At 35.7% G+C, this 15,912-nt stretch overlaps 1 protein-coding gene and 1 long non-coding RNA gene across 6 annotated transcripts in view; both read left to right on the forward strand.

Moving 5' to 3' along the window:
• RBM26 (RNA binding motif protein 26) overlaps positions 1-8,120 on the forward strand; it is a 59,048-nt gene extending 50,928 nt beyond the window's left edge. For all 5 annotated transcript variants that reach the window (XM_014955506.1, XM_014955510.1, XM_014955508.1 and 2 more), the window contains 2 exons: positions 2,480-2,593; positions 7,416-8,120. In XM_014955506.1, the coding sequence (XP_014810992.1) occupies positions 2,480-2,593; positions 7,416-7,505 (204 nt within the window). In that variant the 3' untranslated portion in view covers positions 7,506-8,120. The remainder of the gene's footprint in view (positions 1-2,479; positions 2,594-7,415) is intronic.
• Positions 8,121-14,454: 6,334 nt separating this feature from the next.
• The window catches only part of LOC106895859, a 2,139-nt gene continuing 681 nt past the window's right edge, over positions 14,455-15,912 (forward strand). Inside the window, exon 1 of the long non-coding RNA XR_001413525.1 lies at positions 14,455-15,888. This is a non-coding gene — a long non-coding RNA (uncharacterized LOC106895859). The remainder of the gene's footprint in view (positions 15,889-15,912) is intronic.

Consider the following 15,912-nt stretch of genomic DNA (forward strand, 5'->3'; position numbering starts at 1 on the left):
CATCTTGCAGAGTTTACTTGAACACAATTTTCATACCTGGCCATACTCTTCTCTTTTTGTATACTTTATCTTGAGACACCAGTGACCTGATGATTAGTATTTTTGTCATTTCCAGTGCAAATTAAGCCAATGGGGACCATAGTTTTGAACACTTAGAGTATCATTATGGTTACATATTTTGAGAAACAGTTTAATGCATGAGCCGCAGATCCTTTACGGAAGCACTGAAATTCCATTTGTGAAGCTCTTGGTTGTAACAGTGATGAGCACTAACTGTATGGAGATTGTAATTATTCTGTAAAAAAGGAAGTATAATTTATGGTACAGAGTATATACTGAGTGATAGGGAGAACCAGTACAACAACAAGGAACACAGTTCACCAGTGAACAAAAGTTCTGTGGAGAATAAGAAACAGCTGCTCACAGTTCAAAGCTGTCGAAATTAGTGTACTCACAAGTGGACTGAATGAAGGTTGGAATTTTAGTTTTGCTACTTCCTGACAGTAGGTACTTCATTTTGCAGCTTCATAGTCTTTCACAATGTAGTTTACGTAAGAAATATTCTTAAGTGTATTGAGAGGTACTTCTGCTTCCCTGAAAATAAAAATAGATCACTTACTACAATAATCTGTTTTTATGAACTGTCAAAATAAAGTCTTTACTTCTCCCATGTGGAGTGTGATTCACAACAAAGATGTTGAAGGTGTCTTACTACAGATACTTGTTTATTAGCAAAACTCAGTTTTTACTGTTAAAATTTGTTTTGTCTAAAAATTGGCATGGAGAATCTTTTCAGTCTTAGCTAAATTTCTGTACCCAAAAAGCATGGAATTTTAGTATTTTGGAAGCAAACATAGAAGTGCAAAGATAGAAAGCACCAGGAAAAGAAGGTAGTGCAGAGAATAAGAAAGATGTGGGCAGGGGGAGAAAGAAGTTATGTTTGGTGGGAGGTTTGTAGTCAGCATTATATATTTTTATTTCACTTTTTATTTTTTTGTGATGCATTTCAGTGCATTTGAAAAGCAGTATGTTTTTCCACAATCACTCTCAAATAGAATAGGTGGAGTTTTCAAGCTGTATTCAAGGTGAAATTCAGAATGTGCTCTGGAAAGTGGGGATATATTAACAGGGTCAGAATTCATGATCAATGTGCGAGATATCCACGTTCCAGTTAGTATTAAAAGTTTTGTCAAATGACTTCGTGTCTAATTGCACCTTTATTTTTAAATTAAAATGTTATGAAAACTCTGATCAAATATAGTAAAAATCTGTATTTTCCTTAAGATATTCTTATATATTAAATATATTTCCACTGGAATTTCTGTGTTTACTACTAAAGCAGACTTTAAGACTGGCAATTGGAAAAAAATGTAGAAGGTAATCATTAAAAAACTCTGTTGAGGCCAATTGTGAAGTAAATGCAGCTAATATTTTACCTTCTTAAATGAAAATAGGCCTAGGCTTTATGACCATCTATGTTCTAGCCTGGAAGGAAGAGGAGGATTCCCTATTGTAAAATGTTGCATTTTTATGTAGTAGTAATTTCTTCCAAAGATTACAAGTTGTTTCTGGACCTAAATGTCACGTATAAGTACTTTTAAAAATTCTAGTTGTGTGACATTGTGATGAGACCATGGACAAAAAGCTCCTGAGCTGCATTTTAATAAGCATAGAATCTTTTAAATTTATCATAAATTTATATGTACAGATTTAAAATTTATACCTGGGGACTTTAATATCACACAATTCATGTTCAGATGTCATTGAACATGTAATTGTTTCTACATTTCACATTATGCTGTGCTTTCAGATTGTACTATAAATCTTTTGTGACCGTGACGGTTATTTCGGAATGTTGCTAACGCTGATTTATGCTCATTCATGTTACTTTAATTTGAACATACTATTTCCAAAGCAGCCACTTAATGCAGCTGGTACTTAGAAAGGCATGAATATCCCATAAGTTAAAAATTTTTACATTTCAATTACAACGCCTTTACAGGAAGTGGAGCGTTTTCCAGTAGATTAAGTTGTAATCACAATGGGGCTTTTTGTAGTTGTTTGGGGTTTTTTTTTTTTTTAATATATTGAATCATTTGTATTTGTGGGATGTCTTACTACTTCCAGTAAGTTACGTATTAACAGTTTTGTGTCCGTCTTTGAAAGGTGAAGGACCCATCAAGATAATGCTAAAACCCAGGAAGCTGTTGGTTCAGTAGGTTACCCATATCACCAAATGGTTTATAGTTTTTAAAGCTTATTTTCTTTGATCATTTTCCTGAAAGGACGTATGAATTCCATGTGCAGTGAATGCAGTTGATTTAATTTAACCTATTAACAGTGATTCTGTATAAACATATTACAACTTGGATTTTCTTTTGAAAAAGCAGACAGTTGGTTTATTTCTGGCATTTAAGTATTATTGAAGTTAATATTTCCTCTGCCAAATATGTAACTAAAATGTCTAAACTTGTTTTAGGCTGCAATTCATGGATCTCGTTTTAAAGGCCAAGAGTTGAAGTTGGCATGGAACAAGCCTGTTGCGAGTATGTCAGCTGTTGAAACAGAAGAAGCTGAACCCGATGAAGAAGAAGTAAGCTTGCTTTTTCTTTTTTCATTTTGCTCTTTTTTAAGATCAAATAATGTAACTTCTTCGAAAGAAAATGACCTGTTGATTCATACTTCTGTTTTTGAATCTAACTCATGTTGTGATATTAGAAAGCAGATTTATCTATAAATACACTTGTTTTCTAGGTTGTTGAAAGTCCAGTTATTTTACTTGCAGAAATGGTTCATTTCTTACACAATAAAAAGCTCTAGAGGAAATACCTAGAATATGAAAGGGGTGGGTTTGAACTTGCATGAGAGAGATTGAGGATTTTATCCAGAAAATGGGGTTTTATACCGTCTACTTTAGGCACTAATTTCTTAGAGGATCAAATTTCAGAATCTAGTTTTCAATCAGAGAGAGATTTGGCTTGGAGGATACAAGTGAAGGAATAATTTATAGCATTTACTAATTTCATACAGACATCTAAAGTACCCCAGATGAGTGTTAGTCCTTATTGTGATGCATGAAAGATATTAAAGCCTTGTCCAAATAACCTTAATTGGTTAATGCAGGAATAGTGGGGCAACGTTTCTTGATGCATTTAACTCATTACCCTCAGAATACTAATGTTTGTGAATTCTGAAAAATAAATGCCACTTGGGGAAGAAGTCTTTTTTCTAATTCATCTACTGTCAGTTAACTGTATATACGTAATTGCCATAGAATAGCTGAAGTAGAAGTACACCTTGACTCACTTGGTGGTATCATTTTGTCTGTATGTCTTTACTATGATATTTTGGCAGGCCTGCCATAGAAGCAGCTTCACAAGATTGTTTTGATATAACCAAATTTGGTTATTCTTTTTGCATTTTGTAGTATTGACTTTCTGGGGGTTTTTTTCCTGAAGAAAGCAGATTTGTCTGTCTGTTTTCTGTCTCCAAAAATGCTGATTTCTTTTTAGCATGTCAGCCGAAGACAGGTAGACTGCCTCCACCACTGTGTATTCATACTAGGCATTTGTGCATTCTGACTTACTAAATATTACTTTCCTTCTGTACACAAACCTCAAGCATTGTCAGATAGTAACGAGCTGTGAATGAACAAGAGAGCTTCTTAGATATTTTGTCACTTCTCCTTCAGGGATGTATTGTATTGCCTGTTGGAGATCAACAGCAATGTTTGTTGTTGCAAGGACTCTACCTTATTGAGAGGTCTCATTGAGGAACCACGTCACTGAGACTTCTCCTTTTTGCATAATGAAGAAAGGGCATGCAGCAATATGCAAACACTTTAGCAGAGTAGAGGAAGGAAAGTAGAGATTCATTGGTAGGTCAACTACAGTGAGATTCATCTTTTAACCCCATCTGAATCTACTGAGCGTAGGAGGGAACCTCTGGGATAGAGCTGGTGGGAGGAAAGGCAATGGAGATACTAATGAGCTACATGCACTGGCTGCTCTGGCAAAGGGGAAAAGGACAGATTTACAAAGACTTTGGGTCTAAAAGCTCGATGACATCTTGTCAGCTGAGAAGTGTTTGTGATAGTAGGATACATCTGTTTTAGGTGATGGTTGTTCTCCTCAACAGGAGTCATCAGGTATGGAAAGAAAACTCAGGGAAAAGACTGCATGAAACTATTTTCTGTAATTCATAAATTGGTGGACTCATCTAAAACTTTCCAGATTTTCAAAATTTAAGTAAAAAGGAGAAGTAACTTTGTTATTACTAAGAAATCATTTCATGATTCAAGTGTTGACCTTTATTGTAGATATTTCTCTTTTTGTTTTAAATTAAACTGGTTTTATTTGTCTCTGGGCTGTTTCTGCAGAATTACTTGGCTAGTAATTCGTGTGGAAAATGGATAGGAGTTGATCTTGGATCGAACTTCCTAGCTGTTCATTGCTTTTGTGTGCTTGCTGAAATCTTTGAAATAGCAAATGCGTAATATAAAAAAAAAAAAAAAACCCAAAGCTAGTTTACCTGTGTTTATTTTAATAGTGTTACTGGATTCTTACTTGGTCCAGCACTTACAGATACATATTTTTTTTATTGAACATGGTTGTTGTACTTACCTCTGACCCTTTCCCATTTTCAAAACAAGCCGAATACATGTAGGTTTTCTGTCTTCTTTGTGTAATGTGATTGGATTTTAACCAAATTAGTCTCCCTCACTTTCACCAGATTTCTTTACATGGGGGATTTCTGTTCAATAATCCATGGGAAATCTAGCATTTACATGGCATTCTTTCCTTCTATGAACGTTTACAGATATTTTTTTTTTTTATTGAACATGGTTGTTGCACCTACCTCTGACCCTTTTCCATTTTCAAAACAAGCTGAATACATGTAGGTCTTCTGTCTTCTTTGTGTAATGCGATTGGATTTTAACCATATTAGTCTCCCTCATTTTCACCAGATTTCTTTACATGGGGGATTTCTGTTCAATAATCCATGGGAAATCTAGCATTTACATGGCATTCTTTCCTTCTATGAACTTTGTGTTCCTTCTAACATTTGGTTAAGTTAGTATTTGAAGTATAATTTTATGATCCCCAGGTCCCGTATGGATTGCATATCAGTTGCATAGTTGTATTGTTTAAAATTTGGTATTATGCAGGATTAGATTGGGTGTGGAGTAGGTTTTTACAGTCAGTGGCCTGAATTTCACTCATTCATTCTTTCCAGATATGAAATGTCTTGAGTTTCTGCATGCCTACAACTTATCATGCTACTTATTTAACTTCATTTTATAGCAGCTATTGTAAACACATGGAAGAGGTTTCCATCATTTTTCTATGGCTAAACTACTATTTTAGTTCACCTGAGGAATACTGCACTAAAGAGGGATAGTGGGCTTAAAACTTGAGTGAAACTAAATACTTTGATGTTAAAAGAAAGAAAAAAAAAAAAAGGGGGGGAGCTGGGTCATTCAGCAGAGTGACATTCTAATGACAAAACAGGGCTCCTAGCCCATTTATGAAAATATGAGGTAGGTCTTTTGGACTTGGATACTATAGAGAATCCCTGGTGAGTAGCCACTCAATTAGGAAAGTACCTGATCTTCCTAGATGCCTTATGTCCTGCACCTAGGTGCCTAACAAAAGAGTTGACTCTGCTGAAGTCAACAACAAATACCTAGGAAGAGTATAAGATGTCTAAGTAGAGAAAAGCTTTGAATCATGGCTTGCAGGTTGGGGACCCGTTGAGTCAGAGGTGTGGTGTCTTTGTAGTTGAAAGTCCCTGATAGATGTTTATTTTATGAATTTGTCTGGTTTCTTTGGAATCTAAATAGCATCTCTGATGTCCTGCAACAGGGAATGCTACTGTTCAACTATGCCTACCAAGAATAAGTATATTTGTATGGGACTTGCCACCTACATATTTAATTTTGATGTTCTGCTGCTCCTGCATCAAAAAGAAAACCATCATTCACTCTTGACTTTCTCAGAGATACTTAATATGTGTGAACTCCTGCATTACTTCCCCTCGGTTACTTTCTCTCCGGGCTAGAGTCCCTGTGGTTGTTGTTCCAGGCTCTTAGTTACTTTCTCTCCAGGCTAGAGAGTCCCTGTGGTTGTTGTTCCAGGCTCTTTGATCATCCCTATGGCCACTCAGCCTTGTGCATCTCAAGAGTTCTGCATTGTGTGGTGGCCAGGATGACTCCTTTTTGATAGCAGTGTCCTATTTTGCATCTAGACACCAAAGAAAGAGCCTAAGTCCTCAGAAACCTGTGTTTTAATCTGGCTCAGAGCACCTGAGCATACATTGACAAGAAAGGTCAGGTGGTGACAGAGCTGCTTTTTAAAAGGCACTTTCCACAGGCAAAAGTAATGAAGATTGTTTCTCCCTCATGTAAAGCAGCCTAGTAGAAGGAGAGAAAGCTTAGTTCTTTTTCTAGGCTTTCTTTAGCTTAGAGCCTCACGTCTTTCCAGAAGGCTCCCTAACTCCACAAATCAACCTTCACACCTCCTCTTGAACTTGGAAATTCTGTAGCAAAAAACCTACAATTACTGGGACAAGAAGAATAAGCAAGAAAGGCCATAACCATTATCTAACAGCTGGGAGACTTTGTTAGGGAAAGACATCCTTGTGTTTTAGTGCTTTCTTCAGTTAGTGCAGAAATTGCTGTGAAAGGTGCAGTCATCAAGTTCTGAGACAGGATAGTTTATATATACACTCTTGTGTCTATATATATGCAGCCAAAAATTAAAACAACTCACTGTTTGTCTTCCTGTTTTAACTTTACCTCTCTGAAGCGTCTAACTGTTGACATGAAATGTTAAAGATTTTGTGAAGTTTGTCGAGTTAATGTGTTGTTACTGAAAGCAATTGAAAACACCTTAAAGTATATTGTCTAAAATTCTGTAAATACCTGTCTCCCCACCCTGCTTCTTGAAATCTTTATATTGATTTGAAGCTTGGTTAAGCTGTCAAAATGAAAATGTCTCTGATTCAACCTTTTTGATGCTGTGGTACAAGTAGTTTAAGCTCTTGGATGAAAACAGGCGTAGTCATTGGTAACATGCAAAAACTAACATTGCTTTTCAGTAGATAATCTTAAGTTTCATGCAAAATTGCAGCTTGGGTACAAATGATCTGCTGAAGAATCATAAGAGCTATTTAAGTATGAGGTGCATATGTCCTGGTCATTTTGAAGTCCACAGGGAAAAAAAAGAAGTTTCATTTGCCATTTATTAAAATATTTATATAATACATATACATACAGCTTACTTTTTGGAAAGCATTACTGTTGACGTATTCAAAATATATTTGCTCTTTATTAAATCACAAGTATCAAAGATTTGTATTTCGTCTTTTGAACTTTTAACGTTTTCTGACATGAGTATCACATTTTTCTCTGGAAGTTTCAGGAAGAATCTTTGGTGGATGACTCGCTGCTTCAAGACGACGATGAAGAGGAGGAGGATAACGAATCTCGTTCATGGAGAAGATGATTCAACTGATCAACGACAATGCTAGAACTGCACCTGTGTTGCATTAGTATTACCTAATGTACTTCTGCATCTTTGTATTAAAAGGGGTTTTGTGATGAAGTTGGATTCGGATATAGACTAAAAAGCAGCTGGTCAGTTATATGTTTTGAGAGATTGATGTTTGAGTTACATTTCAGTAAATGATTGCTAAAGACATCATACTAGGAACATATGCAATGTTTTTATTACATAGTTCTACAGAAAGTTACAGAATTCTTTGGGTTCTTTGTAATTTACCGAATTGGTCAAACACAAATGACCAGAAGTTGTTATAACATAGATAATTTTTGTTCTATTCCAGATACGGAATGAAAATTTGCATTTAAAATCTTTGTGAATGTTTTCAGAAATGAATAGATAACAGTACTAAACTGAAGTCTCTAAAGTTATGTATTCATAATATTGCATAGTAGTATGCTTAGGCTTTACTATGTACTAGCCTTTTGTTGGATTTGTGTACGTATTTTACCTATGGGTTTTAATGATAAAGTGTATGACTGCTTTGCATATAAGTCCTTATGACTTTAAGATGTTAAAAAATAAAGAAATGGAATGGTCTTCAAAAAAAAAAAAAAAGAAAAAAGAAAAAAAGCAATAACCAAAAAAGAGAAGACAAATGAAAAAAAAAAGAAAAAAGAAAAAAAGAAAAGAAAAAAGACCATTCCAAATGGCAACCCCACCCCCATATTCACAAAAAGAGCTCTTATCACTTATACTGAAATAGTATTGACTATAAAAAAAACAAACCTCAACATAATAATGTTTCATTTACATTAACACACAGGTGTACTCTGTTGCATAAAGGCTTTTGGATGTCTTTTGAATTTAGAACTGAACAGTAAATAGAATAATATTCCAACGATAAGGAAATTATTCTGTATCGCTGCACTGTGCAACTGTAGAAGAAAATTTGCTCCCACAGAAATACACAGTACTGAAAGGTAATTTAGAAAAACACATTAGGTCAAGTGGAACATTTGGCAGGTATTATTCTAAGAATTTTGACTATGCACACTAATACATCATTCTCATTCTTGTGTTTCTATGATTACATTTTTCCATTTTAAAAGTAATACTCAACAGATACTAAGTTCACCCTATAGTGTATGTTCATCGTTTAAAAACATACATACATGAGATGTTAGTAGAATTTCTACTCCAGAGACTTAATTGGCCCTTAACAGGTCTGACGTTCCTCCTCATCTTAGGAAGGGGAACTGCCTAAATTTTGCCTTAGGAACTGCCTAATCCTTTGCAGTAAAGGATTTTTCTCACCAGAAAATCTTGTTTTTATTTCCATTTGGTGGCATTCTGCTGGCCTGTTTTCAAAAGAAAATCCATTTACTAAGTATTAGACTTGCAGAGTTTATTTTTGGTTGTGTTTTTTTTTTCTTTTCATCCCCCATCAGCTAATTAATGACTGCAGCATACACCCACTATCTCATTAATCAAAAAGAAAATCCATTTACTAAGTATTAGAGTTGCAGAGTTTATTTTTGGTTGGGTTATTATTTTTTTTTTCATCCCCTATCAGCTAATTAATGACTGCAGCATACACCCACTATCTCATTAATCAAATAGGTGCAGGGGATGCTTATACAATTCAGTCAGTTAAAAGTATATTTTCTTTGGTCCATGTTTTTGTCTTTTTGGAGGGAAGGTGGGGGAGAACTGCTGTAAGTTATGACCCTGCCCCCTTTTTTTTTTTTTTTTTTTTTTTAATTCCAAAATAGAAATGGAGGAAAGTAGAATTAGCAGTATCCCTCTGGCCATAGAATTGTTCTGTATTTTTCACTTAATTGAGGGGATCCTGTTTTGGGGTTGTTTTGATTTATTTTTGTTTGTTTGTTTGTTTTGGTTTTTTTAGAGAGAATTGTTCTGTATTTTTCACTTATTTGAGGGGATCCTGTTTTGGCGTTGTTTTGATTTTTTTGTTTGTTTGTTTGTTTTGGTTTTTTTTTCCCCCCTATGTCCCAGTGTGTATGCATATCTTTTTGCAAAAATAGGCAGTTAAAATTTTTGTATAGACTTAGTTTCACATTGAAATTTCACAATTAACTGCCATGCTTGTTACAGGAAGTTCTAAATCTTGCCATAAGGAATTGTATTTGGGAAATTGATTTCCTTTTCCACTGAATTTCAGGCAAAATAAAATGTTTTAAGAACTGTTTTTTTATCCAATGCTCTGAATGAGCTCTTCTAGTTCACTGAATTAAATACAAGCTTTCCTACTTTTCTTTTTTAATAATTGAGTACATCAGAAGGGTGCCAGATTGACAGTCCGGGAGGTGAAGGCTTTTTTGTGTGTTGTCTTAAAAGAACAGATAGAGCACAGGAAAGGATGGTGGATGCTGTCTTAAGGTGGTTGTCTGGTGCTCAAAGCTGCCTTTCTCACTGTGGTCAGTCAACACAAGCTAATGGCAACTATTAGTGTGTTCTTCTGCACGGGTGGTTCTTACGAATCATCTGAAATTGCCGTGTCACATAATTTAAAAATGAATATTCCAGGTTTGCCTGCTTGTTTTGAATTCAGCCCAGTGATGCATCCACGTGAGATTCGTTTCTCAGTAACTGTTTGCACCCTGGTCTGCCTGTAAGGGGAGGAAACCTTTTAAAATTCTTTTTTGCCACCAGTGAAGGGTGTCAGGGGGAGGAATTCTTACTGGCTTGTTATTTTGTCCCCTGCTGTTACCTGGTGACACTCTGCATGATTGAAAACCACCTAGAGCAGAATGGCTTGGTTTACTCTCGCTTTAAGAAACAAACCCAAATGTTTGGTTCAGTCAAGACTAATCTGTGCTCATTTGCCATTCAGCGTAAGAGAGCCGTGTGTCCCAGTTGCAATCTGTGGATTCTGTACGTATTTCTGTCATTATCTAATAACTTTCTTGATTTGATTTCTTTTTGGCTTGCTCTGCCCTTGTGTTCCTTCTCTAGCTCTGCTCTCCCTTTTTCACTCTTACCGTAACCAACTCTTGCCACTTCAGTCAGATCCTTATCAGCATGGCCTTCAGTGAAATCTCTTGTCACCTGGAGCAGCATCCTTCCTTGTTGGAATCAACAACCCGAGCATCCTGCTGCCTTTCATTCCCTTCTTTGCCTAATTCATCCTTCTGAATGCATTCCCAAGTGTGCCTCCGCTGTGATGAGCTAAATCATTGTATTTTTTTTAACAGTTCTGCAAATGGATTTTCCTAGTCTGAAACGCCGAGAATGGGGTTACCTTGCTTTCCCCTGGACAGCTTTTCAAAATTTCTGTGGCAAAGAAGGTAAACACTTAAGAAGGTATTTTTCTCTTCCAGTTCGTTGCTAAAGGGCTTGAATAAGATGTGTTCTGACATGTAGTTCAGTGACAATATTGTCATAAACCACATTTGGTTGGACTACAGAAAAATATAAGTAACGGGAGTCAGTAATTCAGGCTATATTACAGTCTGTCTACAAAACAGTAAAGTAACAAGAATAAAGTAATAAGCATTACTTATGGGCGATGTATTTGTATTTTTAGTTCTCTTAAAACTCATTTATTCCAAAACAGAAAACCCATTGGAGAAATAGAAGTTGTTTATTAGTGAAACACAAAGGGTACAGGATAGATTTTGCAACCAAGTCTACGCATTTCTTAAAAAGAAAAAACACCCCTTGAAAAGTCTTTGTATAACTTCAGGCACTTGAAGTAGGTTTCTGTTCTAAACCATGCTCTGAAAACAGTCTCTATTCCCTAACTAGAAGAGGAGTCAAGAGGTATCTTAGGTATCTGAGAACAGCGTAGCACGATTGTGCCTAATTTAAAACATCCATTTTTATTGTTGACCGTCCAGAGGTCCCCAAATTAATTAAGCTGACTGTTCTTGTCAGTACTCGGATAGTTTTTAAAAACTACATTTACTTGAGGGGTTTTTTTCAGATGGAATGGACAATTTGTAATCATCAGTTGCCTCATGAGTACAAAAAGAGCAGAAAAAAGGTGCACAAGAATTTGGTTTTGACTCAAGGAAGTTATTTTGGATGTTCCCTGTATTTTTTTAATTAATCCCTGAACTAGTAGGTCTGACCAAAAGTTGATGGGGGTTTTCCTTTTCCCGAGGCGTACACTACTGTTGTACCAATGCACAAAATAACATCAAGGGGCATAGACCTTCAATGAAGCACCTATTCACTGTAATTAAACATAGTTTTAATGTGGCAACTAAAGAAGATATCATCAGATTAAATGCTGTATACTTCATTTGCTGATTTTAATAAAAGGTACAATTAACAAATTAATATTAGAACAACTGGAACAAATAGCAGAAATTTGAGGGGTTTGTGGGGGGAAAAAAGGTGATGGAGTTAAGTATGAAAATCTAGCAATTTTGATTTTTCTTCATCCTATTCTGAGTGGAGCTGTTTCTTACTGTACTGATGTTACAGCACTTGATTACTTTCAAATGAACCCAGTAAGTCAGACAAACTAGAAGTTCTTGACCAAGATTTAAAAAATTCAAAAAAATTATGTTTTTCAGTTAAGCATATATAGCTGTAAACTGATCCTTGGTGAAAATGAACTTTTAGATTTTGTGTACTCATGTAGACCTTTAGGCAACTATATGACAAGCATACTAGTGTTTCACATACTGTAGTTTTATAAAATAATTCATTTCATTTTTTACTTTAATATGTCTTTGCATGTTTTATTCTGAACCATATTTTAAATCTGTAGACATCAAAAGTACTTGCAACCAAAATAGACTTCAGTGATTTCAGTCTTTTATTGGAATTATCTTTAGATCTAATTGGAATGCTAATGAGAGGGATTTGAAGTACATACTGCACAAGGAATTTCTTTTTTTCCTAATGGATCATTAGCTGTAAAATCCTATATGTGTTATTGATAAAGCTTATCTGAGTGTTGATACTTTGTCCATCTGAGTGAAGATTAATTATTTTTTTTCTTCTTACAGTAAGCTTGTAATCCTGCGACCAGTTGAAGTCTTTGAAAATCATCTCATCTGACCTTGTGGTATTTTATAATAATTTTGATGTTACAATATGAATTCTTGAATTCCAAGATCCTTCCTGCTTCCAACAGACTAGTTCAGTTTCTCATCTTTCACTGGCAAAGTCTGGAATGTCACATTCAGCAAATCTGTCTGTGCTAGTTGATGAGCTGGGGTTTAGTGTTTCCCTGACAGCAACTGGTGAAAAAAAAATCTGAAGCATGTACTCTTTTAAAATTCATTTTTCCAAGAAACATCTGCAGTAGACTTTTTTTTTTCTTATTTTGACTTTCAGGATGCAGAAAGCGTAAAACTGTCTTTTTACCCTTTTACGCTATTTTACTTCTCTGTGTTGCAGTTTCACATAAGAGTTTTGGATGATAATTTGATGGGTAAATATTGTCTTTAAAGAGATGAATCTTTTTATATACTTACATATACTTTTCCTTTTTAAAGGAATTATTTTAAAAAACAAAACAAAAACAAAAAAACAAACAAAACCAAAACAAAACCCCAAAAACCCAAAAAAGCCTGGTATTTACAGTTCCTCCTGACAAGCTATGGAGATTCTTTTAAAAAACAAAACAAAAACAAAAAACAAACAAAACCAAAACAAACCCCCCAAAACCCAAAAAAGCTTGGTATTTACAGTTCCTCCTGACAAGCTATGACCAAAACAAAACCCCAAAAACCCAAAAAAGCCTGGTATTTACAGTTCCTCCTGACAAGCTATGGAGATTATTTGAAATCAGAAATGTTACTTACAGGCCTCAAAACTCGAACAAAGCAGGTGACCGTTTCCCAGTCGCTAAACAATAACTTCTTTTAAATGCAAAGTTAAAAAAGAAACGCTAACTCCCCCAAAATGTTTCCTAATGATCTGCAGCCAGACAGAAAATTTCTCAGCTCCAAGGCACACTAACTCTTCTCTCTATACAATAATTTGCTCTCTAGGGAAACGAGAAAAGTTTCTTAGGTTTTAAAGGTCATGATTTATTCTTCATCTTGCTCGGAGTTTTTTGCAATAAGGGTGTTTGAGCCAAAATGTTTTTTCCTTGTAGAGAAAACAAAGACTTCACAAAAACATATGTTGATCTGTGCATGTAAAAATCTATATCCTTTTGCCAAAATCGTGTGCGTGTTGCTAATGCTTGTATGGTGTAGGTGAGATCTGCAGAAGCACAGAAATGCCTTTAGGGTGCAAGAACTCTCATTTTACAGAGCTTCCCAGCTCTGCAGGACTCTGCTGCATAAAAGCTGAGAGAAGTGTCCTTTCCATTAAAGTGCTCTGTTTTAACATGAAGAAATGTTCTTCCTCACATTTGCAAACTGTCCTTTCTCTGCTAAAAAAAAAAAAAAAAGTTCTGCTTTTGTGTATTTTTTTTTCCTTGAGATAAAGCCCTGTATTTTCTCTTTTGAGTGCTAGAGGGCACTATGGCTACACAAGTGAAACACAGTAACTGGAAGTGATTTGCTCCCATTTCAACACTTCTGTGATATTTTTCCTGTTTCAGTTCTCGTACTAATATTTGCATTTCTTGCAGAAACCTGTGTACATCTCTACCGTGTCAGCAGAAATTCTATTTGTGTGAACCAAAACAAAGTATCTCTCTTTGGATTTAGGTACCAATGATAAAACATGACTCCAGGTGTTTAAATCTGAATAAAACAGAAGAGTGTTGCAGGAGGCATGTATCCATCTCCTTTTCTGCTCTGGGAGATGAATTGGGTTTTGCTTGATTACAGTTGAAGTTTCAAAAAACTTTGGGTAGCTACGTCCTGTTTGTCAAAGTTTTTCCTAAGAATTAGCTGTTTAAGCACGTTTTTGTGCTCTAGAATAGGACTACGCACTGAATGCAAACCTAAAACTTACTACTGGAAAGTGGGGGGGGGGGGGGGGCGATAATACATTTTTATACAAACTACAAATTTCACCCCTGTAGCCAGTTTTTTTTGCTTTATGCTGAACTCGTGTTAAATACATCAAAGAGTTACTGCTGTAGCTCCACCAACTGGTGCAGCGTAACTACACAAAACAATTTTTCAGCTACAAGATGGAATACCAGGAATACTCCCAATATCCTGTCCATTACTGTCTTGCCCACGAGCATCAGGAACCTCCTCCAGATGTCTCTGCTCTTGGAACTCTGAACGCGCAACCTCCATGCCTGCAAATCATGTTTTGGCCAACAACAGGACTCATCCTGTGTTGTTTTCTTTTCCCATTCAGTCATTACTGCGATATCAGAAAGTGCTGAGGCATCACAGATTTTGTTACGCTCCTCCTAACTCACAAATTCACCTGTTGAAATTATATGCCCTCTTTTTTTTATTTTTCTTGCAAGACACCAGGGGTATCTTCGCCTGTGGGGAGACATCGTAAAATGCTGGAAAACTTCTGAGTCAGTATCTTTGAATTTTGCTTAAAGATGGAAACCTTGCTTACCAGAAGTGATTGTAAGAAGAGAAAGTCTTGTTGGAAAAATTCTTTGGTTTTATTTATCACAATTATCTGTTTGCATTCAGACCCGATAGGTGATTAACATTTGCCCACTGCTCCTCTCAGAGAGGTATTAGATAATGTTTAAAATCATACATCCCCCATGTGCTATTTCGACCAGTTTAGTAGCAAATAGAAGAGACATTCTATGTTCATAGGTATTTTGATACAATTTTTAATTATGTTTTTCCATCTACATTCTCCATGGTAATATTTTACCTTCAGAAAAAAAAAGTATGGTAGGATGCTATTTATTTATTTGCAAGTTCTATGATCTTAACCTTTCTTATTGCTGCTGTTTTTTTAAAGACTCCCCCATTGGCCGTACCATCCTTTGTGTGTAAGACAAAAAAACCCACTGTAAACTGTGGAAGGTTGAGTAGAATTGCAAGTTTTATCAAGAAACACACAAGTAGAAATACCCCGTAAGCAGCACGTGATCAGGTTTAGAAAATCTTGCTGCAGCACAGATGTTCACAAAGGTGGACTTTCTGTACCTGTATAACTGAAATCTCGACTGTCTTTCAAACAAATTCTTACAGTGAAGGGAGATGTTACCTGTTATACCTGAAAACTTTGCTTCCGTGCATTATTCCCATGATTGAATGGGCCTGGATGTGGAACCCTAACTGCTTATCTACCAGAACACCTTTGAAATGGATTCATCTTTCTTCAGAGATAATGGAAAATTTCTCTTGCTGCTATGTCCAGGAGTACTTATTCAGTATCTTTTGGGGGGAAGAAAAATACATCTGTCTACTTCTAAAATACCATGTCAAAGTTGGTAAATATTTGTTTCCACTCTCAGGGATCTGAACACTGAGGGTCCTACAAGCCGCTTCTGTTGGGTTTCTTGCATTTGTTTGTTTTTTTTTTTTTTTTTTCTTTG

Source organism: Calidris pugnax, unplaced genomic scaffold, assembly GCF_001431845.1.
Source record: "Calidris pugnax isolate Ruff unplaced genomic scaffold, ASM143184v1 scaffold153, whole genome shotgun sequence".
NCBI lineage: Eukaryota > Metazoa > Chordata > Aves > Charadriiformes > Scolopacidae > Calidris > Calidris pugnax.